Source organism: Anthonomus grandis, chromosome 3 (genome assembly GCF_022605725.1).
Source record: "Anthonomus grandis grandis chromosome 3, icAntGran1.3, whole genome shotgun sequence".
Lineage (NCBI taxonomy): Eukaryota > Metazoa > Arthropoda > Insecta > Coleoptera > Curculionidae > Anthonomus > Anthonomus grandis.
The window spans coordinates 8001722-8026760 of NC_065548.1; the positions used below are offsets into that span (position 1 = coordinate 8001722).

At 31.2% G+C, this 25039-nt stretch overlaps 2 protein-coding genes across 9 annotated transcripts in view; one reads left to right on the plus strand and one right to left on the minus strand.

Annotated features, from left to right (window-relative positions):
• Window positions 1-373: 373 nt before the first annotated feature.
• Window positions 374-25039, plus strand: part of LOC126734302 (fat-like cadherin-related tumor suppressor homolog) — a 450385-nt gene continuing 425719 nt past the window's right edge. For all 8 annotated transcript variants that reach the window (XM_050437862.1, XM_050437863.1, XM_050437865.1 and 5 more), the window contains exon 1: window positions 374-572. The gene's annotated coding sequence lies outside the window, so the exon portion shown is untranslated. The remainder of the gene's footprint in view (window positions 573-25039) is intronic.
• Window positions 7371-11839, minus strand: LOC126734226 (uncharacterized). Its single transcript, XM_050437763.1, has 4 exons — window positions 11761-11839; window positions 8136-8459; window positions 7786-8018; window positions 7371-7703 (listed from the first exon to the last, which is right to left on the minus strand). Exons 1-4 carry the CDS (start codon window positions 11837-11839, stop codon window positions 7371-7373), a joined length of 969 nt encoding a protein of 322 aa, XP_050293720.1.

The window sequence follows — 25039 nt, forward strand, 5'->3', positions numbered from 1 at the left end:
ATATCCGAGGAATATTTTCCTAATTTAAAAAAAAAATGGAAATCTTGGCCTTTGGAACTAAAAATTGCATTTGAGAACATTAAAAATTTTATAATTTTTTCGACAATTAGGTTAAGAAAAGGATTTTAATTTAGACCCTTGGTTACAAAAACCCAAGTTTTTTTTTGAATTTTTCAGGTTATTAGCAAGTAGTTTCACATGTTCTGAAGACGCCAAAGAGCAGCAACTCGCGTTTTTAAACACAAAAATAACTTTTTCAATTTTGAATATCTTTAGAGGATTTTTCATTGGTCCACCGTGGCAACGTCGACCCCAAGTGAAACCTGACTATAGTCGAAATCCTGAACGCGATTCAGTCTTAAAACACGATCGGCGCGTTGACGGATTCCTTCTCATTCCCGTTCGTGTCTGGATTTGTGTTTGTTTTCCGGGATACGTGTGCCGGGAAATTCGAATCCGAGTGTTATTGAGTTTTGAAAGTGAATTTAGTGATTGTGCCTTAAGCGTGTCCATTTATTGGATTATTTCGTACACTGTCAGCGATTTAGGCCGAAAACTTGAACGTTTCGAAGGTAAGTGAGCGGTGTTTCTTTCTTTTTTTGATTGTTTACGAGCGTTTGACCGTGTGTCGGGCTCAAGGATGATGGACCTTTTTAGGCTTTTAGTAAACAAGTAAATTTTTTTATAAATTTCGTATTTCATGTTTCTTTTATTAAGGAGTGAAGACAATATTTATTTAACTTGTTTGGGAGAAATTAAAGGGTGATATAGAAAAAAGTGATAATTTTAGTTTTTACTTTTATATCCTCCCCTAGCAGCATTATTTATTTATAGACTATTTAAGAAATATTTATATATTTTCTTTACATTTAAAAGAATAGGAAAATATTTTAAGAGTATTCAAAATAATTATTGCTTTTTCGTTATGTATTAAAATAATATAAACATCTTTAATCACAAATTGGTGGTAGTTAAAGGTAAATAGTTTATTAATGTTAAACTATAAATACAGTTCTTTATTCAGTAAAAACAAGTAATTTAACACTACTAGTAAGTCTTAAATTGGAATAAACACTTTATTTTGTTTATAACATTATGTTAAATAATTTGTTGCCATTAACTATTAAAACGTCATAGAAGTTAGCGACAGAATCAAAAGCGAAAAATATTTTGGGATTTAATCCGATTTTAAACGTCAAAAATAAATTTAAGAGAAAAACTATAATTACATATGTATAGTTAAAAGGGGTGTAAATTTGATTTCCTTGCAGCATAAAAGACTATTGTTTAAAAAATAATAAACAATTTAAGAAATAATTATTTGAAAATTTTGTTATATCTTCAAACTGGAGCACAGTGGTCAATTCATTCAAATTAGCAAGAAAATAGTAAAGAATCTCGAATAATTAAGCGAGGAGAAAAAATGTGGTAATAGGCTTTGAAATCATAGCTATTGTCAGAAATATAGAAAAATAAAACCAGACTTTAAAAAAAATAACTATTTTAATTACAATTTAAGATTTAAAAATAAAATGAACAAAAACAAACAAAATATAAAAGTCACCGGGATCGACTTAAACTTTCAATAGTCAAAGCCAATCTGTCTTTCCCTTCAATGCCCGCGTGTATTTCCTTTTTGCCAAATTATGGTGAGATCGATATTCCCTTTCATAATATACCGTTGACCTGGACCACGATGACGACGGTACCAATCCAGGCTATATGCACGTGATCCGAGACGTGATCCTTATTCGGCATATTTCTTACACTATGGATACTTCTAATACAAACATGTTAAAACTATTTGGCAGTTGTGAAGTATTTGAGTTCAAACCAAAATTTAAACTAACGTTTGTTTATTTATTCATGTTTTATTGCAAATATTACTATACAAATTTTCACAATGGAAGGAGCAGTTATACGTAAGTATTTAAAAATATTTACTTTTTGTCTGTGACAGAGTTATCTATTATAAATTATTTTGAAAAATAGAGAAGTCCGAAAAATGTATTAAAGCTATATGTAATTTTATTTTCTTTTTAATAGCAAAAAAAGTTTTACCAGGTTTTACTATTTTATTCCTGATTTCAAATATATAGAGTTTGCGTACTAAAATTTCAAAAATAACTTATCAAAATGCAAAATAATAACAAAAGAGAAATAACAAGAACAATTGAAATCGCGTCGTTCAATTGATTTTTTGCTACGGGATTCTTCGTCAGCATAAACAATTAAAAACCTTTTAAATTAAAACGAAGGATCTATATTTTTAAATAAAAATTTTAGTCATTGATGAAATAACGAATCACCCTGTATATACATATTATGTACTTGTTTATATGACTTTAGGTTAATTATTTTAATTATAGATTTTTCAAATTAATTTGAAACTAAAAAAACTGATTTTGTAAAAATTAAACTCTTTATTTTTTCTTTATTTATTTTTTAAAACACTTTCTGGAGGTTTTTTTATTATTTGGTTGTTAATTTTTAATAAATTATCGTACAAAACCTGTTGCAATCATGTATTATCATTTTATGCCAAATAATTCTTACCAATCTTCTTTTCCTGTCAATTTCCAAAAATTGACCACTGTGTGGGGGTGTAAATAAACCCAGGAAACAGTGGCGGCTCATGACTATTTTGTGCTGTGTGCTGCATTAAATAATATGAATAAAAATTAGCTCTGAGTTACTATATATATTTATTTGCATGGTTCTGGCATAATTTCCGGGTGTAAATATATATTATTGTATGGCAGAAACTTGAATAAACACCTTATTCAGAATAAAACTGGATATAAAATTACAGGAAAAAAATTTTTATTAGTTTAATTTATTGAAAGTTTACATTTTGACAAATAAATAGATGTTGATCAATAAAAGCTAAATACACAAATTGGGTCTGTATTTATAGGGTCATTCTATATGCAGATTGCAAAAAATAAAAATTATTAACTAACAAAACAAGGATTTATAATGAATCATTTAAAGAACATTTCATATTATTTTTTATATATAAACTCCATTCGCCTATTTTTTTTGCTAACAAATTATTCTAAACTTTTACATTAAAATTTTCAATAGAATTAGCTCTTTTTCTACTGAAAGCATTGCCAGAGCATTAAGTCGGTCTTGTGACATAGTGTTTCGCAGAAATGTTTTTATCCGCTTCAAAGTTGAGAAGCAACATTCTGCTTCTGCAGTGGATATTGGTGTTATAACTATTATCAAAACTAAGGTCATTACTTAACTAAATGAATCATCTAAGTTGTTATCATAAATAAGATTTAATAGTGAGAGGATACTTGAAAACTGTCTAAAATCTGGTCTTTCATAAATAACCATTAGTTCGGTTTTAAGTTTATTTTTGTTTAAACATGAATAACGATTCACTGCCGACACAAGTTTTGCTTCTGGAAAGGTTTTTTCATAATTTTCAAAACTATTACAATTTAACAGTTTCGCTATATCTATGTAGTCCGTATTTTCAAATCTATCGTTTGCTTGTGTAGATAAAATATCACATACCTCTTTTGCATCACGAATTTTTGAGTCTTCGTTTCTCCTTCTCGTTGTACAACACACACTTAAATCGTCCGAAACTTCTTGCAAAATATTTTCTATTTCACCTCGCACTTTCTCGATGATGCCCAGGAAGATGTCAACATTTTTTTTTATGGCGGAACCACATGCATTTCGCGATTAGAAGTGATTAAATAAAATATCAATGTGTGGCAATAAACGTTGGAAAAAATGTAACCAGAAGTTGAAGTCGAAATCTTCGAAAAGTCGCAGACAACCACTGGCTTTTCTTACAGTTTCAACAGAAGGAGATTTTCGAAGTTCCTCAAAGCACTCAATTAATTTTTGGCGATTTTGGAAAACAACGTAAACTGCTCTGGATTGATAATTCCATCTAGTTGAAAAAACAGATAGTATTCTATGGGCTACTGATTGATCTAAAGCTGATAACCGAGCAGGTGAATTTGAAAAGAAAGCTAAAAATACTTTAGCAGATTTGTTACTTGCTGCGCTTTAAGCCATAATTAGGTTAAGCTGATGTGCGTAACAGTAAGTATAGTACGCATTCATATATATTTTTGATTTTCGCTTGAACACCATTATTTTTTGCAGACATTACAGCTGCTCCATCGTAGCTTTAGAAAATAATTTTCTGTACATTATTTTTCACCATTCAATTCAGTGCTTCCATAATGACAGTCGAAATAGCATCTGCGTCTTGTCCACTTGGATTGACAAATGACCAGAATCTTTCATATATATTCCCTTTGCATTCATACCTAACTACAAGGCAGGTCTGCGTTTTTCCAGAAATATCTGTGGTATCATCGGCTATAATGGCAAGAAGCTTGGACATATTAATTTGCGCTAGTATTTCATCTTGGCACACCTCTAACATACAATCTAAAAGTTGATTTTGTATTGTCTTGGAATGTCTTTGAAAGCACTACCACTGCTAAAATGATCTTTTATTGCGGAGTCCACATTGCCCATTAGATCCAAGAGACCTCTAAAGTCTGAAAACTCCTGGGTTTAAGGAGTCATCTTTTTCATCGTGTCCTCGTAGAGCTAATTCGAAAACACCACAGAACTTGATACAGTCAATAATTTTGCCTAAAATGTATCTGTTTTTTTCAACATTTTCATTTCATTTGAGTTGGGTAGCAATGTTCACTCGGCCTATATTTGCTAAATTTAAAACGTTAATTAAGTAAGCTTTGTTTTGTAAATGTTTTTTAATCAGATTACTTAAATGTCCCGTAATCCGTTACACCTGACTTGGTCCAAGAACTTTCACCGCCAAATAACAGACACAGGAAATAAAATAATGCATTTCTAGAGTCACATCCACAAAGCCACTTATTTTCATCATATGATTTTGAATGAAATTTTGATTTCCTGGCAGGAAATCAAGTGACGTGACAAAAACGTCAGCAAATGACTTTAACGACGTTTTCATATGACGTCATAATGACGATAAAAATCACATGAGTAACTCCCATCGTCAGTTAGGTGACGTGAATGGGACATTTTAGTAAGGCTGCTACTGATCTATTCTTTAAATGTTTAATTCTGTTCCGCAAGAGCCTAAAGTTGTTATACAGAGCTCTCAAATTTGGTAAAATAGTCCGCTGGGTAGTAATGAGCTTATAGTAATTTACCTTTATAATAAAAATGTAATAGTATTTTTCCTGTAAATATAAAACTGTAGTTCGAAAAATGCAATTTTATTTAAGGCTACATGTTCATATATTTTTTTTCATTATGATATGACTTAATTTTCATTCATAGGTAAACATTCTGTACAGAACGACCAAGAGAACTTAAAAAAAAATTTAATAAATATAAAAAATTGCAAGGTTAGGCAGTTTTTTATTTATTAATTAAGGTACTAAAATTAAAATACAAAAACTTCTCTAAACACTTTTTTGGTCTTTTTTTCAGTATTCGTACATCATCTTCTTGATAATTAAATGGTTATTTTATTTAACGATTAACGGATTCGACCAGAACTAAGGGAATGAGAGCACTTGGAAAAATTTATTTTTCGACCTCATTTTTAAAAGTCCAAGATCTCGGCTAGAATGAGAGGTTCGACTTTGGAGATCTCGTTGGATTCAGAAGGACGAAGACAAAACCGTGCGAGTTTTCCCGATAGAGCAGATAGAAGCCGAGATATCGATCTCCAAAGTTTGGAATTTTTCATTTTTCGGGTACACCCACCCTTTTACACCAGCCTAGTAAAAGAACTAGGAGAAATTATCATAAAAACAAAATTTTAACTAATTATAATAATTTATCTAGCAACGTAAAATTTACTTTATATCCTTACATCACCAAAAAAAAAACCTCTTAACAAGTCTTTTCCAACACTTTTCCACTATTTATATTTATTCCAATCCCGCGCCCACATTTACCATTAGCAGCAAATGCACTTCAAACGCCCATTCATACCCCAACAACACATTTCTGTGATTTTTAACGGGCGGCAAACAATAAAAGAATTATTATTCATACCTACACAAACAGTCTGAGTATTTATTGTTTATAGTCGGCGATTGTTTCTCAGAATTCTATGATTGGGTCTGGGTTAAAGCTGCACCCTTTTAAAACCTTTGCAAACTTTTACTTTGTGTATCAATAAAAACGAAAAAATAAAAATGTCTTAAATAAACATTATGTAATTTAATTTAATGTATGTAATTTGTGTATAAATATAAAGTGAATGAGTTCGCTCTAAAAGTTCAAAAAAGGTTAAATTATTTAAAGTGTTGATTGGGTCATCGTTGGTCTGCGTTATGAATTGTTTGCTTAGGAACCGAATAATTGTTGTTTTATGAATATTTATGAATGATTTAAATATGAAATTTTACATGTGGAAGCTCTGTAATTCTGATCACGCCAATTTTTTAAATCTTATATCTACGATTTAACTATCTTATTTTTCCAATGCATTTTGATCTAACTTTTCATTTTATTTCAGGGATATCACAGTCTTCTTTAACTCTTTGAGGTACAAAAAAAAGGTAAAAATTTACCCAAGTGGTAGAAAAAAAATGTATTCTTATTTATAACGAAAAAACATAAAAACTAATTCAAGGTGTTCTAAAATAAAACATAACATTGAGAAATATCAAATTTTTTACTTTTTTCTTTAAAAAACCCATGGTACACATTTTGACCCACCATACCACTGCCTAAAGTTATTTTGTATGGTAGGACTGAAAACAAGACTTGTTCTTTCCCAAAGATAGGGGAACTTGACACACGCTGCAGGTCCAGTTTGTGCGTATTTCAAATTCCTTAGAACTACAGACTGCACATCTTCGTCTACTGGTTCGTACTGGCTGATGTGTACTTTGAGTAAGTCTAATCGTTTCTGGTTGGGAAGGTTTCCTTTTTTTGATCGTTTTTCGGTACCCTGTAATGATGTTACCAATTTGTCAGCAACTAGATGGTCTATAATATTCAAACAAAATTCTTTCATGTTCATTTTAGGCCCTTCAGATAACTTGTAAAGCACGTAAGCATTAACAACAGCAGCATCAATAAAGAAAAACATGATTCTATGCCACCATTTTTTGCTTTGTCGGTCGAGGCCGTAAACTGCCCTCATTTGATCAAATTTATCTACTGAGTTCATATGTTTATTGTAATCAGTCAGCGCTATTGAGCAAGATATGTTTTCTACACTGCCGTCTTTCGCTTTCCTTTTGACCTCAATTTTGTCACCTGGGTTGTGATAATTTGAAAGAAGGTGAACTGTTCTTTTATCGCGCCATTTAAATGCTGAAAGTCCTGTAGAACTCACGTACCAGTCACAGTCGTCACCTCTGTGCATTGCTTTATCTTCCAGAAATTGGGGCATATTTTTCTGGTATGTCTAACAGTAACTTTTCTTGATACAGTTGATTCATTAGGGCTACATTTGTAAAAAAGTTATCAAAGAAAATTTTTTGTAAGACTTTGGTACCCAAACATTTTTCTGCAACAGGACCGGTTTTGCCACAATATTTTTTAAAATCCCAGCAATATCCAGTGCTGTCAGCTATCATCCACACTTTATAGCCTCTCTTTACTGGCTTTGCAGGCATGTATTGTTTGATCATAGATCGGCCTTTAAACTTTATCATAGACTCGTCCACTGATAAAAATTCGTGAGGATGCAGAGAACATTTCTAAAAATGGTCTTACCTTATATATTTTATCAAAATTATCGGAATTTCGGTTGGGCATGAAGTTGTTGTCATTAAGATGTACATTACTTAGGAGCCAACCAAATCGATGGACAGTTATTAGTCTACTAATATAGGGATTATGTAAAATTGGATCTGTACTCCAGTAATCCCAATATGACGGCAGCTTTTTGATACCCATTAGTAAGTTTATACCAATATCTACACTATCGGTGGACTTATAACTTTTGCCGGAATTGTGAAAAGTTTGCTCTGCGTAGAGGTTTGTTTGAAACACCATATGTTCGACAATTTTGTCTGAAATCAAAAGTTTAAAAATATTATATGGTGTCACCCTATCTAGTTCCTTTATGACTTGGGCTAGTCCTGAATATTCCATAAATTGGACAGGTGGAACCGTTTTATTATTCTTACTCCACTGTATTTTGAATAATGTTTTTAATTCGCTCAGTGAAAAAAGGTCTTCGGGGTCCCATTCCTCCGGTTCTTCATCAGATAATGATATTACCATATTATCCGGTTCTGATAAATTATTTGTGATTTCTGGCTCGTCTACATTATCATTTCCATTACATCTATCATTATCCGAGTCGATATCTGATGGAATGCTTACAAATTCACTGTCCATATTTTCAATAATCGCAATTTCATTATAAAGATCCTTTTCGGTCAAACCAATAAGCTTAAAAGGTAGGTAATGGTTCTGGAAATCGGTCACTTGCCATATTTTGCTCCTACCTAAAAAAAAAACCTTACTTGTATGGTGGGACAAAATGTAACCCATAGTTAAAAATACAGAATATAGAAGTAAGTAACTCAATAATTTCAAGGTTTTTAGTATAAAACAGTTATATAAAAAGTATATCAAAAAATATTATCCAGAAATATAATTTTTTTTCTTATGCCTGCTATTTTTGCATATCTTCTAGGAATTTGACAGTAGTTCCCTGTAGCTTCCAGACATACGTAATATTTTTAATTTTAATCTTGGCATATGTAATAATTTTTTATGTTTTCCAGGCATTTGATGTCTTTAAAAAAATTAAAGTATAATTTTGATGCATTTGGATTTTCAGTTTTCCAAGAACTCCACATTCATTGCCTCTGACTTCCAGGCATTGAAAATGATTTTTTACATTTTAGGTAGCTTTCCATTTCATTCCAGACATTTAACCCTAAGACTCTAAACAATAAGGTGAAAAGCAGTGCCTGGAAGAAAAAATCCAATTGTCTGGACTATTAAATTAATTTTCTTTCGTGTCTGGATACGTACATTTGATGTGATTTTTCCTATTAATCCCGACATTAAAAGTAATTTTTTATGTCTTCCAGAATATAAGCATAATTTCTTCAGGCTTTTTTTTTTGTACGCCTTCCTTGACGGAAAAATCCAAATCTTTATATATATTTGGTATTTTTATCCAGAAAACTGTATTTTTATTAAAAAATATAAAAAGCAAATGTCTTGGAACGAACAAGTATTGATAATCTGCTTTAACCGAGTTACCGAACATAAACTAGAATTCTTAATTCTTAATAATCTTGTTCTTTATACTGTGACCGAGTGGAGCACCCGTAGGTTGTAACTTCGTAGTTTTCTCAAGTTGGGCTTGTCTTGAGCCGTCTTAGAATTTATATTTCCCGCGCTTAATTGAATTCAAATTTAGCGCCGAATTCGACCACGCTTTTTTTCAAATCTGATTGGTTGAACGGCCAACAGGGTTAGGGCTACACCTTCAGTAGAGGGCCATCATTACTTCCCGTTAACATAAGGCAACCCGCATTTCTCTATATATTTGTGTTTTGTGATATAAAACATGCCATTAATGAGTGTAATATCTATATATTTGTGTTCTGTGCATAGAGTAATGAATATTAAATCTTTAAATTTTCGGAAAGTGACATTATTAGGAGGTCCGAATAGTTTAAAATACTTGGTTTAAGCCCAACCCCCCCAACAAGGTGTTATTTATATCAAGACCATTTTGATGATATTTCATTTACTAGTACTATACATACTCGTTTAAGAAAGTGTGCTCTCCCAATTGCTGGCCCAAGTATTATTCAAAATGCCCCAGTACTGGTTGAGACACACGTACCTTGGGAAGATACATTCACTTTATTACCTGCTGTCATAATCCAGCAATCTCATATAATGTTTAGAATGAACATAATAATGCTAGGCCACTTTTTACTAGGTCTGACGAAAGGTATCATCAGTGCTTTGCTGCTACAAAGTACCAAAAGTGAAACAACTTCCATTCTACCAGGTCACTACTCAAGGAGGTACCTCACCTCGATAAGATGGGAGTAAGATCCAGGGATTCCCCTTGAATATTTAAGAAAAAGGACCGATGACATCTAGAGTTTAGGGTATACATCAGTGTCAACTAATTTTTAATATGATACTCTCCATAAAGAATATTTTAATTACAGGGTTAGTTTTTATATATTACCACTCCCCTAACATTTTTGGGTATCCTCTGTAGAAAGAAGTAGGTAGTAAACTTAACATTTTTAGGGCATATTTTTGAGAAATATAGTTCTTATCTCTATAAATAATTAATTTATAAATTTGATAAATTTTAATTTTTGTATCATTTCCTCAAAATGTAAAAAAAATACATACCATGGACAGTGTTGTTGTGTGACAAAAACAAATTGTATCAGGATCCCTTTTAAGACAATAAATTATAAACTTGTTTTACAATTGACTTTAATTCTACCCCTACCCTTGTTAATTTGGTAATAACAGTGAAATTAACATTGTTAGTATCGAGCATTTAATTCTCAAAATAGGACTTAATATATTATACTTAAATCTCTAAAATATTGTCTTACATAATTGACCCATTAAATCTTTTTTTGATAGCGTATTGGGCTGTAAAATCTCTTTCACATTCTCTAAAAATTAATGAAAAAGTGCATTATTAACAATTTTTTTGAAGAGTCTAAATGCATTAACTTAACAGCTTAAAAGCAAATTTGATGAATTTAATGTCAAAAACACTAATGAATTCAATTAAAAAATGAACTTAAATTACATACATTATCACTCTTAGGCTCTTCAAAAATTAAATTAATACACTTGCACTATTTCATAACTTTTTAGAGTTTGTGATAGAGATTGACAGCCTTTACGCTGTTAAAAATTGATTTAATGGGTCAATAATTTTAAATTTCGCGCTATTCTGAAATTTTGAATAGCACGCCTTTCATTTCTATGACGGATCGGTATTACAGTAGACTATTTTACCGACTGTCAATTATTTTAGTTCGGTTAGACCGCATCCGTGATGCTGCAATCGACTTTAGGGTAAAGATGGTGCCTACTTGTTACTCTGGGATTGAACCCTCTTATACTTTTAATTACTCTATGGTTCTGTGTGTAATACTAATTCAACGATGAAGTGTAAGATTAAACAATCACATCTTCATGATATTTATTATTACAAGAAACGGTTCTAAACTAAAAAAAAAAACGAAATTGAAACGGATTTATAACCTAAAATATCTCAGTTGCCTCAAAGCCAAAAGCGTCGTGGAAAAGCAAACAAGCACGAAAGAAAAACATCCCATGCATGCCAGCCTTTCCCTTGCCGGTCGTGCTTTGTTTATCTTCAAGACACCCAGAGATAAACACTAAATATAGATATTATGTTATCGGTGCGATAACTAACGTGCTGTGAACTCATTTTTTTTTATCTTAAAAGGGAGCGGTCTTTCAATAGAAAATCCCCTTTTCGTTTTAGGAATTTCACTGCGGCGATATTTCAAAATTCTATACTACACAAACGGGTAACAAATTACGCTAATAATACTATTAGTTCCTGATTTCAGAGGGAGAGAGAGAGAGAACGCTCAGGGCCCAGCAGGCAAAATGAATGCTCATAGGATCAAAAGTATGCCGTATATCACGATTAAAGGAAAATTTAATAACACATAGCGGGGTATAGTTGCGATTTTCCCGTCAACAAATCGGCCAATAATGGGGGCACGGGGGGCTATATGTAGCCCCTGCCTGTTTGAATAATATTACGATCCGACGAACCAAGTTTAATGAAAATGCCCGATGGCGTATATGTTGTACGTTTCATTGGGTTCTTGGAATTATCCATTATTCCATTTTAGATAAAATCCGCATTTATGACGTTGTTGCTCACTGTAGAAAATTTAATTCCATTTTCGAATCAGAAATTGTTCAATTTTACGTTTAGATTATATTTGTTTCAAGTACATACTTTACCCAGTTAGGTACATAAAACAAAAATAACCATCCCCATGATCAAACTCAATATGTCTAAAGGATCACAACAAATTGTATTTATCGAAAAAAGGCTCCTATACGAAAATCTTTCAATCCCGAATCCAGAAGTGATCATCGAATAAATCCAGACTTTCCGGTCCGGCTAATAGCGTTAAATTGCTTGCTGTACGTTGGCCTTTTTCACGATTACATCACTGTCAATACTGTCAAATTATGATCGAGGGCTTTCTCTGTAAGTTCGAAAAAACAGCACTAAAATCATAACATTTTTTATAAAAGGGAAATATACTTTATTTCCCATTACATACGTCTTCAAACAGTTAGTCTATGGAATTTATCATAAAAAAGATTCTATTTACAAGAAGGTTGAAATGCCCCAAAGCTGTTGCTGATAACCCAGATTCAGACGGCCATAAATTTTTAATCTACGCCTATTTGTATATTAGAACGAATGCATGCGTTTTGTAACTGCATACGGTCGTACTTAAGTTGTACTTTAGAAAGGAAAGGCAGCGATTCTGAATAACCAGGTGTGGGTCGAATTACATTGATATCGCGTTTGGGCGGATTCGGTTTAGATTTTCCTTTTTTTGGAACGGAAACGTTTAACTGGGTGAAATTGGAACCTTGCGAAAAAGGGATATGTTTGTTTAGAGATTATGTATAAGAGAAAGTCATTGGGTGCAATTAATAGAGCACTAGAGATATTCGGGTAAGCCTAAAAACATGGAAAAAGTTAGCATAAAAATAAACAATTTCTGGATTACAATTACTTTACCTATAGTAACGATACGCATTCTGTTATACTGGAATTAATTATTTCTTATAGGAACTTCAGGTCATAATTGTATTTCTAGCCTTAAAATCTCGACACTGTAAATCCCAAGCTACTGTTTAATGTTCTTTTAGATTCTCCTTTTTTTCACACTAGTTAGAAATGTAATGTAATGTAGTTATCAAATGATCTTAGTTTAACTGGAATTTCAAATAATTCTTAAAATATTTTATAAGTATCTGATGTGACGTAAGTCTCTTTTCCAGATAAGTTCCATTTTTTTGGCCTAATTATGCTAATTTTTCAATTTATTCCAGGCATTTGACGTAATTTCTTATGTTTTCTAGGCATCTTAAATCATTTCTTAAGGGTATTTTATAGGCATTGGAAGGAATTTTTCATGCCTTTAGATCCTTAAAAATCGCTTATTTACGTCATATCACGTATTTAATTATTATTTCATTTTAGTTCGTTTGAATCACTCTTAGGCATTTTATTTTTTTTTAAGTTGGTAAGGATGAAAAATTGAAAACAAAGTGAACCGCCAAAAATGTACGAGTTTTTCAAAAACTTAAATGTTATTCTTTATGCTATTTGTTCTATTTTTCATTAGAAATTCATAGCTGAAAGAAAAATGCTCATATCCTCAATGGTTTTTGAGAAAATTAGAAAAAAATTGTTACGAGGTTCTTCTGCAGCCTGAAAAATTAAAAGATTATAACAGGAACTTGAAAAACCACCTTAACTGCTTCAAGAAACTTGAAAACTGACTCCTGAATTACATGAGAAATAGTCAAAAATAACAGAAACTCCTTGAGAAACTGCTTAAAAAAAACTTAAAAAAGAAATATGGAAAATCTCTTTAATTGACTGGAAATATGACTCCAGTGCTCCAGGTTGCTCCAGAAAAATTAAAAACTTATTCCAAGAATTTGAAATACTTGAAAAACCACTTTAATTGCCTGGAAAAAGTTAAAAACCAACCTGAACTAAATGAGAAATAGTCAAAAATAACAGAAACTCTATCAGAAACCGATCAAAAAGAAACTTGAAAAACATATAAAACAATCTTTTTAAGTGCCTGGAAAAATGACTCCAATTGCCTGGAAATATTAGAATATTATTCCAGGAATTTAAAATTTTTGAAAAACCACTCTGAACACACCTGGAAAAAGGTAAAAATTGACCCAAACTAAATGAGAAATAATTAAAAATAACAACTCTGTTAGCCAAAGAAAAAACGTGAAAAACATATGGAAAATCTCTTTAAGTGTCTTGAAAAAATGCCCCCAATTGCCTGGAAAATTAAAATAATATTTCAGGAATTTAAAATTTTTAAAAAACCACTTAAATTGCCTGGAAAAAGGTGAAAATTTATCCGAAGTAAATTACAAATAGTCAAAAATAACAGAAACTCTGTCAGAAACTGGTCAAAAAAAACTTGGAAAACATATAGAAAAGCTCTTTAGATGCCTGGAAAAATGACACCAATTGCCTGGAATTGACCCCAATTAAATTACAAATAGTCAAAAATAACAGAATCTCTATCAGAAACAGGCCATAAAAAAAACTTCAAAAACATATAGAAAAGCCCTTTAAACGCCTGGAACAATGACATAAATTGCCTGGAAAAATTAAAATATTATTCCAGGAATTTAAAACTTTTGAAAAAACACTTTAATTGCCTGGAAAAAGGTGAAAATTAATCCAAATTAAATGAGAAATAATTAAAAATAACAACTCTGTCAGAAACTCCTTTAGAAACTGTACAAAGAAAAAAGGTGAAAGACATGGAAAAGTTCTCTGAGAGTCTGGAAAAATTATCCCAATTGTCTGGAAAAACTAAAATGTTATTCCAAGAATATAAAACACTTAAGAAACCACTTTAATTGCCTGGAAAAAGTTGAAAACTAACCTTAACTAGATAAGAAATTGTCAAAAATAACAGAAACTCTATCAGAAACCGATCAAAAAAAAATTGAAAAACATATAGAAAAATCTTTTTAAGTGCCTGGAAAAATGACTCTAATTGCCCGGAAAAAATTAGAATATTATTCCAGGAATTTGAAATTTTTGAAGAACCACTTTGGACACACCTGGAAAAAAGGTGAAAATTGACCCAAACTAAATGAAAAATAGTCAAAAATAAGAGAAACTTTATCACTCTATTGATCTTGTAAGGTTTTCTCTATAAATAGAATTTGAAAAATTTTTGTGACCATGACTTATTCAATTCAATTCAATTAAAATGCTCTATTTGCCCATACATAAAATTATAAAATACAGTTATAAATCTAATTAATATTTTGACAAAAAAGATTAATTTTCGATTATAAAAACCGTTAATCTGTTGGTACAGACAAAACAACCCTTAAAAATATTTAATTTATATCAAATTAATCAAAAGGAAACAAATAATAATAATAAAGAAAATTAATCCAGAACGGGAGAGCGGCAGATGAGGCATCGAATAAAAGAACCAAAGAGGGTAACGCCCAATATTAAGACCTTAAAAAAAGCAAACATGCATTTATGTGCATGCATTCACTTATGAGACACCCTGTATTTTCTTGATATTGTTTTTAATACTGGAAAATATATTATATAGAACAAAATTACATCAAATGGCTAAAATAATTTAATTGAGATAGTGTTCTATAATTCTGAAATAAAAATTAGTTCTAGTTCCTGGAAATTATAAACAATTACGTCAAATGCGGTAATTACCCGGAGAATAGGAAGAAATATGTCAGTTTAAATGTTTGAAATAAAAATTAGAAATTACTACAAATTTGGAGGATTTATATTATATCAAATCCTTATATAACATTAAAGAATTACGTCTTTGAATGAAAAAATAGTTCTGGCACATGAATGTCAAAAAAATTTACCTTAAACCATGCAAGAACGAAATACACCGTAAAAATTACTCCAAATGCCTACAAAATATGAAAAATGTCTGAAACAAAATAAGAAATTATTCGCAAAATCAAAAAAAAAATTGTTATTTCTAAGGCTTGGAAGTCATAAAAATCTACGACAAATACATAAAACAAAATTGAAAAAGGATGCCAATTGCGTCGAAAATACAAAAAAAAATCAGTGCCCGAAATAAAGTAAGGAATTAGTATTTAACAAAGATAAAAAATGCTTGAAATAACTAAAGCTAAAAACGATAAAGAAATTTAAAAAAATCGTCAAAGCGTAATGGAAAAATTGAGTCAGGCAAACATAAAAATCATGGAAAAAACTAAGAAGTAATAAGAAGTCTTATTTTTTCAATTAAAAGACAACTAAAGCAAGAATGAAAACGTACCCAAGAAAAACATTGGAAATTTTTGAAAAACATGAATGCTTGAAACAAAAGCGAGTACTCCGAATATCTTAAAGATATTAAGAAATATTTCGGATAATTTGTGATTATTTACTTCAAATGCATAATATCATAAGAAACAATGGAATAAATTTTTTCCAAATCCATAAAAGACAAAAAAAATGAGGTCCAGTACCAAAAACTAAAAAGAGAAATATTGACATAAGAAATTCTAGTTAATGGAAAACATGAAAAGTCTGGAAAACAATGAGAAATTAGTGTCTAAAAATAATCAAAATATCTTTGGAAAATTAACAAAAAAATCCATCAAATGAAAGAAAATGAGAAAATAGATACTCTAAATCCCTAAACCATCTACAAAATAATTTTCAAAATCTTGGGAGGCGTAAACAATAATATCAAATGCAATAATTTAATATAAATAAATATAAAATGAAATATTATTTTTGGAAAATACAAAAATTGTCGTCAAATGCCTGTGTCTATTCACCAACATTAAGAACTGAAAATAATTCATAAAATATAATATACAGTATTTCATATTTCAATTAATTTTCTCTTTTAGTTCACTACCATCCAGATTTTAACATAATTTAGCGCCTCTTTTATAGAGGGGCAACTTTAACTCTCTTTAAATATAGCGATAAATCGTAAGGGTGTCCATACACCACGTTACGTGCCAACCGATAAATAAAAGCCTTAAAAGACCGAAACGACATGCATGGTACGTACAAACAACGTGCGTGCCCCAACATAACATTCCTACGCTCTGGTGCGACGTATGTTTGTACATTTTGGATTATTTACGAGCGTTTATTTCGATTTACAGTTCTCTGAAAATTCATTCTTGATACGTATGTATGTATAAAGTGAATGAGGGGAAAATGGTTTATCGGTAATGGCTTGTTTGTTCTTTATAAGCGGTTTGTTGATGCCTTTCCGAGTTTTATTCAGGTACAAAACAAACCCCCTGCGTAAAATTTTTATCCCAAAGGTTATTTATTTAAATTTCGCTTAACTGGAGGGTGAAATACAATTAGGAGGGTTGTATATGTGTAGAATAGTAGAGGCAACAAATTTTAACCTTTTTTTGTTTTATGGTATTATAGGGACGTTCTAAGAAAGGTAAATGAATGAAAGAAGAACTATACGAAAAATAGTTCATTGTTCATCTTAGAGTAATAAAGTGGTTTTTACAGTTAATTAACGGCAAAACGTACTATTTTAAACCAACAATCATTAAATGGTAATTCAACAACTTAAATTTTCTGGTCGGTCATTACCAGCATGGTCTGGCGCTTACTTGCCCATTAAAACCAATAAAATGGCCCGTACATATGACCAAAACCTTTCCAAATTTAAATGCTAATGTATGCAACTTTACAAATTAAATTACGAAAAATAAAACAAGAACGACAACAAACCAGACGAAATAACTGCAAAAACAAAGAACGGATCGGGTTAATCGACCTGTACATTGAGTGGGTTTACATCCGCGTGGAATAAGTTTGGATCTTATCCCTCAGGGGTCTGTTTTGTTGATGGCATTCGTATCATACGTATTATACCAATGATACACATTTTATTTGTCTCAAAACCTTGTCATATTCGTATGAAATTATATCGAAGAAAATTCTTATTACTCGTATTAATTTAATTTAGCATTAATTTGATAGCAGTTCTATAGATAAAATCAATCAATAAAAAACAAAAAATAAGGATTTAGGTATAATACTTTAACCTAATTGATCAAATTTCACTTTAATAATCAAGTTATTCAGTTTAACAAAAATAATAAAACAGTTCTATAACTTAAGCAATCAACAACCCGTACATGTGAAAATAATACTCTTCCTTTTCATGCCTTTCAACCCTTAGTTTTTCATGTTTAAAGCTCCTCTTTATAATTTTCAGACAGTTGAATCTTTCGTGTAGTCTAATTTTTAACTACTCTCCTGCTGGTTCTATTATGTCAAAATTTATTTAAAGTCAAAACAAGTAGAATATAATATCAAATTTTACATGTTTAAAACATCTATTATTGTGAATATATGACTACTACATATATGCATAGAAAAAAATGTCACAAAGTAGCCCCTTACCTGTTAAACAAAGACCAAAAAAATTGTTTTCTTTTAGATGCAATGCCAAGGGCGTACAAAAAAAATTTGTTGTCGCAGCTACAAAAACTATACAGAAGAAACGTTAGCTGAAGCTCTTAATGATATAAAAAATAAACGAATATCATTACGCGGTGCTGCGGAAAAATATGATGGTATACATCGAAATACTTTATGACTGAAAATTAAAGAACGGCACAAAAACAGGTCTGGACAACAAAAAGTATTTACCGACCAAGAAGAAGATGCCTTTGCCGCCCATATTATCACTGTGTCAACTTTTGGTTTTTCCGTAAGCACATTTGATCTAAGATGTATAGTTAAATCGTATATAGAACGTCAAGGCAAAAAAGTTAAGCCTTTTAAAAACAATATGCCAGGACCTGATTGGGTCAAGTCCTTTTTGAAGCAACAACCGCAGCTTTCACAGAGAATCGCTCAGAATATTACACATGCTAAGGCTGCCATTGATGAAGAAACTGTAAAAAAATTCTTTGATAATTTGGAGGCTGAGTTAGAAGGAATTTCTGCAGAAAATATATGGAATTATGACGAAAGAAACCTTGTTGACGACCCAGGCCAGACCAAAAATAATAACCAAAAGGGGAACAAAGTACCCTGAGCGAATCAGAAACTTTTCAAAAGCCTGTACTTCTCTAATAGTATGCGGAAATGCCGAGGGTCAATTAGCTCCACTTTATATTAATTATAAATCTCAAAAATTATGGAATACATGGATTGAAAATGGACCCGCAAACGCGCGATATAATAGAACGGCTTCGGGCTGGTTTTACTACCAAGTTTTTGAGGATTGGTTTTTAATTCTTATGCTGCCAATATTAAAACGGCAAGAAGGGCAAAAGGCCCTTATAGGAGATAATCTTAGCTCGCATTTAAATCAGCAGGTCATTCAAGCATGTGAAGCTAATAATATTCGCTTTATACCTTTACCTCCTAATACAACGCATCTACTCCAACCACTTGACGGGGCCTTTTTCCGCTCAATGAAGGAAAAATGGCGCAAAATTTTAAACGAGTGGAAGGCAAGCAACTACGGCAGCAGAGTCTCTTCCATACCAAAGGATGAATTTCCAAGCCTTTCGAAAAAGCTGATGAGTCAGTTAGAAGAAAGAGGACCTGATAGCCTAAGATCTGGTTTTAGAAAGACAGGCATTTATCCTTTAGATCGAAACGAGGTTATGGACCGTTTATGCACTCGTATTGTAACAGCAGATACCGAAATAGCTGAGGTTGTGGGTAATAGTTTTATTCAACACCTTACCAATGTAAGGACTGACGCAACCAAAGGGAGGCAGATCAAAAGAAGAAAGCGCCTAAACGTTCCACCAGGTAAAAGCATAAGTAGTAGTGATTTTAACATCTCATCTGCTCCCATTTCTGCTGAGAATACGCAAAACAACGATGACCTTCAACCTGGACTCTCAAAATCAGGATCAAATTAAATACATGGAAAGTGATGACAGTCCATAACATGAACATTTTTCCAGTGATGAAGATGAAGGGGTACTTGAAGAAAGAACTGAAGCCCAAAAAGCAGAAAAGTCAGAGGGAAAGTACGTCGTTGTTAAATTTGAAGGAAAGTATTTTCCAGGTCAAGTTACGACCGTATACAGCATAGGAGCGACAGTAAATGTGATGGAACGTGTTGGAAAGCAGTGGAAGTGGCCTCAAAAGAAAGACGAGATATTTTACAGAAATGAGGAAATTATTATGGGCATAAATGCCCTAATTCAACGTGGAAGAAGAGCGTTATTTGACATTCCAGAGTTAAGTGATTTTGTTGTGTAATCACAGGTGTATCATATATAATTTACCACCAGTTTTATTACTTAGTTTTCTTTTGTTTAAAGTTACCTTCACATTAATAAACATTTTGTTAATATTTTGCATAAGAGCATATATTTTGTAATTATTTATGTGTTTTTATCTATCAAATATCCTTATTTAAAATTTTAATGTTATATATTTTTTGTATATAAATAGAGCATGGGTGTTACTTTGTGCCAAAATTGTATTTCACGTTAAATATCAAATAAATCCCTGTCACAAAGTAACCCCGACCCATGGGGTGACTTTGTGACACTTTATTTTGTTTTTTTCTCAAATGCTACTTCACATGTCGAGTTATCGATTTGAATCAAGAAAGAACAAATATGAAACGATAAGTTGGTATATCTAAAATAATTTATCATCAAAAAACCTAAAAAATTGTCACAAAGTAGCCCCATTTTACGGTATGTCTAATAACGAGCAATGAAATCTAAAAGTATTGGTGAGTATATAATACGAGTATATCTGGTCATTTCTTTATTATTAATGTTCATTATTGAGAAAATATTCTTAAATAATTAGATATGTATTGTATAATGTTGATATCCTTTATGTTAAGCTTTTAGGTAGAATATAAAGATGTGTACATATTTTTTAGTATTCTGAGGAAGAGAATAAAGTTTGTCCAAACCTCGATATAAACACGAGATAGATGTGTATTAATTCTATAAGCCCTAGCCAAAAAACCTGGGAAAAAAGTATATTGGAATGCTTCGACAAATATTATCAATCAATTTTTGTTAGTCTTAACATTTATCAAATATACCGATGTAATAGTACCTAAATAATACCTAATGGCTATAGGAACAATTTTTTTGTCGACTATTACTTAGATTTAATACATATTGCACGTAATTTAGTATGATTTATTCACCAACTATAACATCATAGATAGGAAACTTCCATAAGAGCCAATAGAGCATTGCACTGTCAATAAATGCTGCGCCCTCTGAATGTCGAGGAGCAGTACTAATCGGAAACAAAAATGAGTTTGTGAGTTATCCTAGTAGCGAGAAATTTAAAATTTGATTATTGCGCCAAATTTAAATTTTGATCTATTATACCTGTGCACTTATGGGAAATGGGTGGTTCTTTCATAAACTTTAGTACGCAAATGGAAAAGTGTTAATTTGGGACTTTTTTGTTTCTATACTAAACAAAAGCCCCCAATTATCACTTTTTTTATTTGCGTACTCTAATTTTCGAAAGACCTATATATACATTTTCTACTAGATATATAGGTCTGGGTTTCAGAAATTGAACAAGAAATATTTTCAAAATATGTTACCATATTGTGAAAACAGATTATAGAAAAAAGTTACATTTATTTACACATAGTTACATTTAATACACATTTATTAAAACATAAACTAAATTAGAAAAATGCGATATTCTATAAAGATCGACGCATCGTAGATTAATACTTCTGAGATAGGAAACTACCATTAGAGCTAATAGAATACGTTGAACGTCGATTGCGCCCTCTGAATGTCGAAGAGCAGTACTAACCGGAAGTGAAAAAGGGTTTGTGACGTCATAATAACGGGTAATTTAAAATTTGGTTATGGCGCCAAATTTGAATATTGCTCTACTGTACCGTGCGCTTAAAATTAATATTAGGCTCAAAATATTAAATAATTTATTAATTTCTTATTTGAAAATTACATTAAATAGAAACAGTCGAGGTAAATAAAATATAATTAAAACTGTTTAAGGTTTTAGGTTCCGAAATCAATAAACGTATATATTAATTTGCAACAACAAACTAATCAATTTTGTTTCTTCTAAGCCCTCGTCTATTATCTAGAGTTCAATCCAAATTCATGAATTTCATCGTTTTGTCTCGACACCATCATCATCAACTTAGTTTTTATTTTTAATTTCTTTGAACAAAGATTTTTGATTATTCGAAAGGCTTTTTAACTTTTTTTTAGTTAGTTGTTTTCATCAACTAAAGTGCTTCGTTTAATAAAGAAATTACAGCCGTATCCATTTAAGTTATGCATAATTTTATTTAATTTGTTGATTATTAGGGACAAAATTGTATTGTTTGACCCTAAAAGTTGTTCAAAAAATTAAAAATTTATTTATCTTGCTTCCTAGAATAGTAAAACTTAATCTTTTGTAGATGAAAATGAACTTTTGACATACGACAAAACAATGGCAAGTAGTAAGTTAAGAATATGGCACATATTTACAGAATACCAGATGCGAAAGATCGCGGATATAAGCTCCCGATATTCGATGCCCTTGAAAAGGATGGTTTGGACTGGCTGCATTTTTAAGTTTTTTTTTTTGTAGGGATAGATGTTCTGCACTATAATTTCGCTGGGATATTATAATGCATTTATAATGTCAAAATAGAAATAGGCTTAAATAAAACAGAATGTAAGGGTTCTTGAGTACATTTTTATTTCATTTAACAGATTTAAGGATCTTATTTAATAAAACATTAAAGATGAAACAAAATTTTTAATTTTCTTTTAGTTTTATCTAATTTTTTGGCAGATGATAAATCTCTGTTGGCGAATTTTAAAGTATAAAATATTTTAAGTCATATAAATAATTTAATTAAATACTGGAAAGGAAAGTTATCACATGGGCGAGTAAAATTAATGCTTTTCATTACCTCGAAATATTAACTTATTAACTCATCTTTTGGAAATCTAAATAACGTCGTTCCTCCACCACTGTGGCTGGAACAATAAAGATATACACACTTATACCCCCCCATTTTAACAAAAATAATACTAAAAAAATACAAATATATTATTTCAATTTAATTATTAATCATAAACACGCGTACTACGCAAGAAAAATTAGAAGCACGCGGCGCGGAGGCTTACAACAAATTAAACCCCTTGCCGCCGTACTAGGCGGGTGATGGAAATCCATCCTTCAGGAGGCGTGTCTGAAGTCTGGCGCTCGCACGCGTATTTTCGATCGGTTTTGCATCTGTATTCTGTAAATCTGTGAATATGGGAAGAGGCAATAGACTTAAAACTAAATAACAAGAAAACAAAACATGGTCCCGTGTGACTAATGAAAGTGTAGGACAAGTCAGAATGTAAATAAGAAAAAGAGAAACCATACTAGAAATGTGTTCAAGTATAACGCATGATTGACTGTTTTTTTAGCAAAAAGCTACGTCTTTTACTGAAAATGATCATCAATAAGGACGTTTTTAGCCTAATAATTTGGTTTAGAGGTACATCAGTTAGATGTAAGCACAGTAAGCAGTGCTTTTCTTAATGGAGAGATTAAATGTACTGTTTTTATAAAACTTCCAAAAGGGTTCAAGGATGTAGAATGTAGAGGTTGTAAGCTGAAAAAATCCTTATACAAAAAACTGGAATGATGCATGTCATGAATTAATATCGGAAATGTTGTTTAAAAGATCTGAATATGAATGGCAAACACAAGTATTAAGTTACTTAGGTGCTTATTTTGTACTTTTATATAAATTGACGTAAAGGAAATTTTTGGATTATAAATATATGCAAAATATATGTTAAAGGATCCGATAATAATAAACTATATATATTAATTTACGTAGATAATCTACTTCTTGCAGGGACAGATAAAAATAAACTTGAAAATGTAATAAAAACTTTAAATAGAGATAGAAAAGAAAAATCGAATGGCAATTGAGTCTTTAAAGTATACAATACTGTATTCTAGATCTGATATATGTATTTCTATTAGTATACTAAGCCGATATCAGACGTGTGCAAATTTTGTTTTATGGAAAGAAAATAAAAAGATTTTAAGATATATTCAAGACACCATTGATTTATCATAAAGAAATTTGTGACAATTCTATTATTGTTGAAGGTGAAGTTATTTTAGGTTGGTAGAATTAGTCTCTAAAGTTTGAGTTGTTATTAAGTTTAATAAACTAATTAAATGCAACTTCCGGTGTTATAATAAACTTTTGAACTCTGTCAAAAACATCATTTCTCGCCCATTATTGATTAGGTTGAATCAACGGAACCTTTTAATGCTGATTTTAATTCGTTTCCCGTCACCTTTTCTCAAGCGTTGAGATGTTGGCAAACGAGTTTCAAACTAGTGTTGGGCGATGTTTATCGATGTTATTAAAACATCGAAAAACACCGAAAAAATTGATTTTTTCTAAATCGAACTAACTATACCAGCGGCTTGCTCTTATCACCTACATTACGAAAACATCGGGTTATAGTGGGATTCGAGCAGAACTAAGGAAATGAGAGCACTTTGAAAATTCGGAAAAAGTCATTTTTTGATCTCGTTTTTGAGCCAAAAAATGGGCTTTCAAGCTGTGAGGTGTTGGCAAACGAGTTTCGAGTAACTGCGCAACAGGTTATTTGGTTGATTTTTGTGTGCAAGTTTGACCAATTTCTTAAATTAATTTTTTGATTATGTCAGCTTGCAATGTTTCCAATTTGTTGATGAGTTTAAAATTTCTCCCGAAGATGCTACCATTGTTAGCGCAACACGTGTTGGGAACAAAATGAGAATGTGGCACAGAACTGAAACATAGAGAAATGCGTGTCGCCTAATGATCAGACAGAAATTTCATTGACAGCTCGATTGACGTTGTCGACAAGAATAGGGGGCTATCAAATTGGGTGGCGTGTGGCGGGAAACTTAAACCTAATCGATTGCTCGATAATAGAATATGATGTCATGCGCAGAATTACAGAAACTTATGCGTTAACTTAAGAGTGACGAGAGATATTTATTTAAAAACAATTTTATTTTATAATATGCTTGCTTAAAAATATCCACAATTTTCAATTTGAAAGTTTCGAAACAAAAAATGTGAATAAATACCCATATTTCAGAAATCCCTTCCGAGTTTTTTTTTTAAATTAACACATCAACTAAAATATTATTTGATTTAAAATTAGTTCTTAAGAAAGTCCATATTTAGATACAGACACTTCTATGAAAAAAAAATTTAGCACCAAAGTATGGGAACAAATTTTC

Excerpts from the sequence above, each read along its gene's own strand:
- LOC126734226 (XM_050437763.1), bottom strand. The coding sequence starts at position 11,839 with ATGGATAATTCCAAGAACCCAATGAAACGTACAACATATACGCCATCG. Across the intron at positions 8,460-11,760 it reads TAAACTTGGTTCGTCGGATC|GTAGGAGCAAAATATGGCAA; the intron begins GTAATATTATTC and ends TTTTTTTTTTAG. Across the intron at positions 8,019-8,135 it reads ATTATTCAAAATACAGTGGA|ACAAAATTGTCGAACATATG; the intron begins GTAAGAATAATA and ends TTTTGATTTCAG.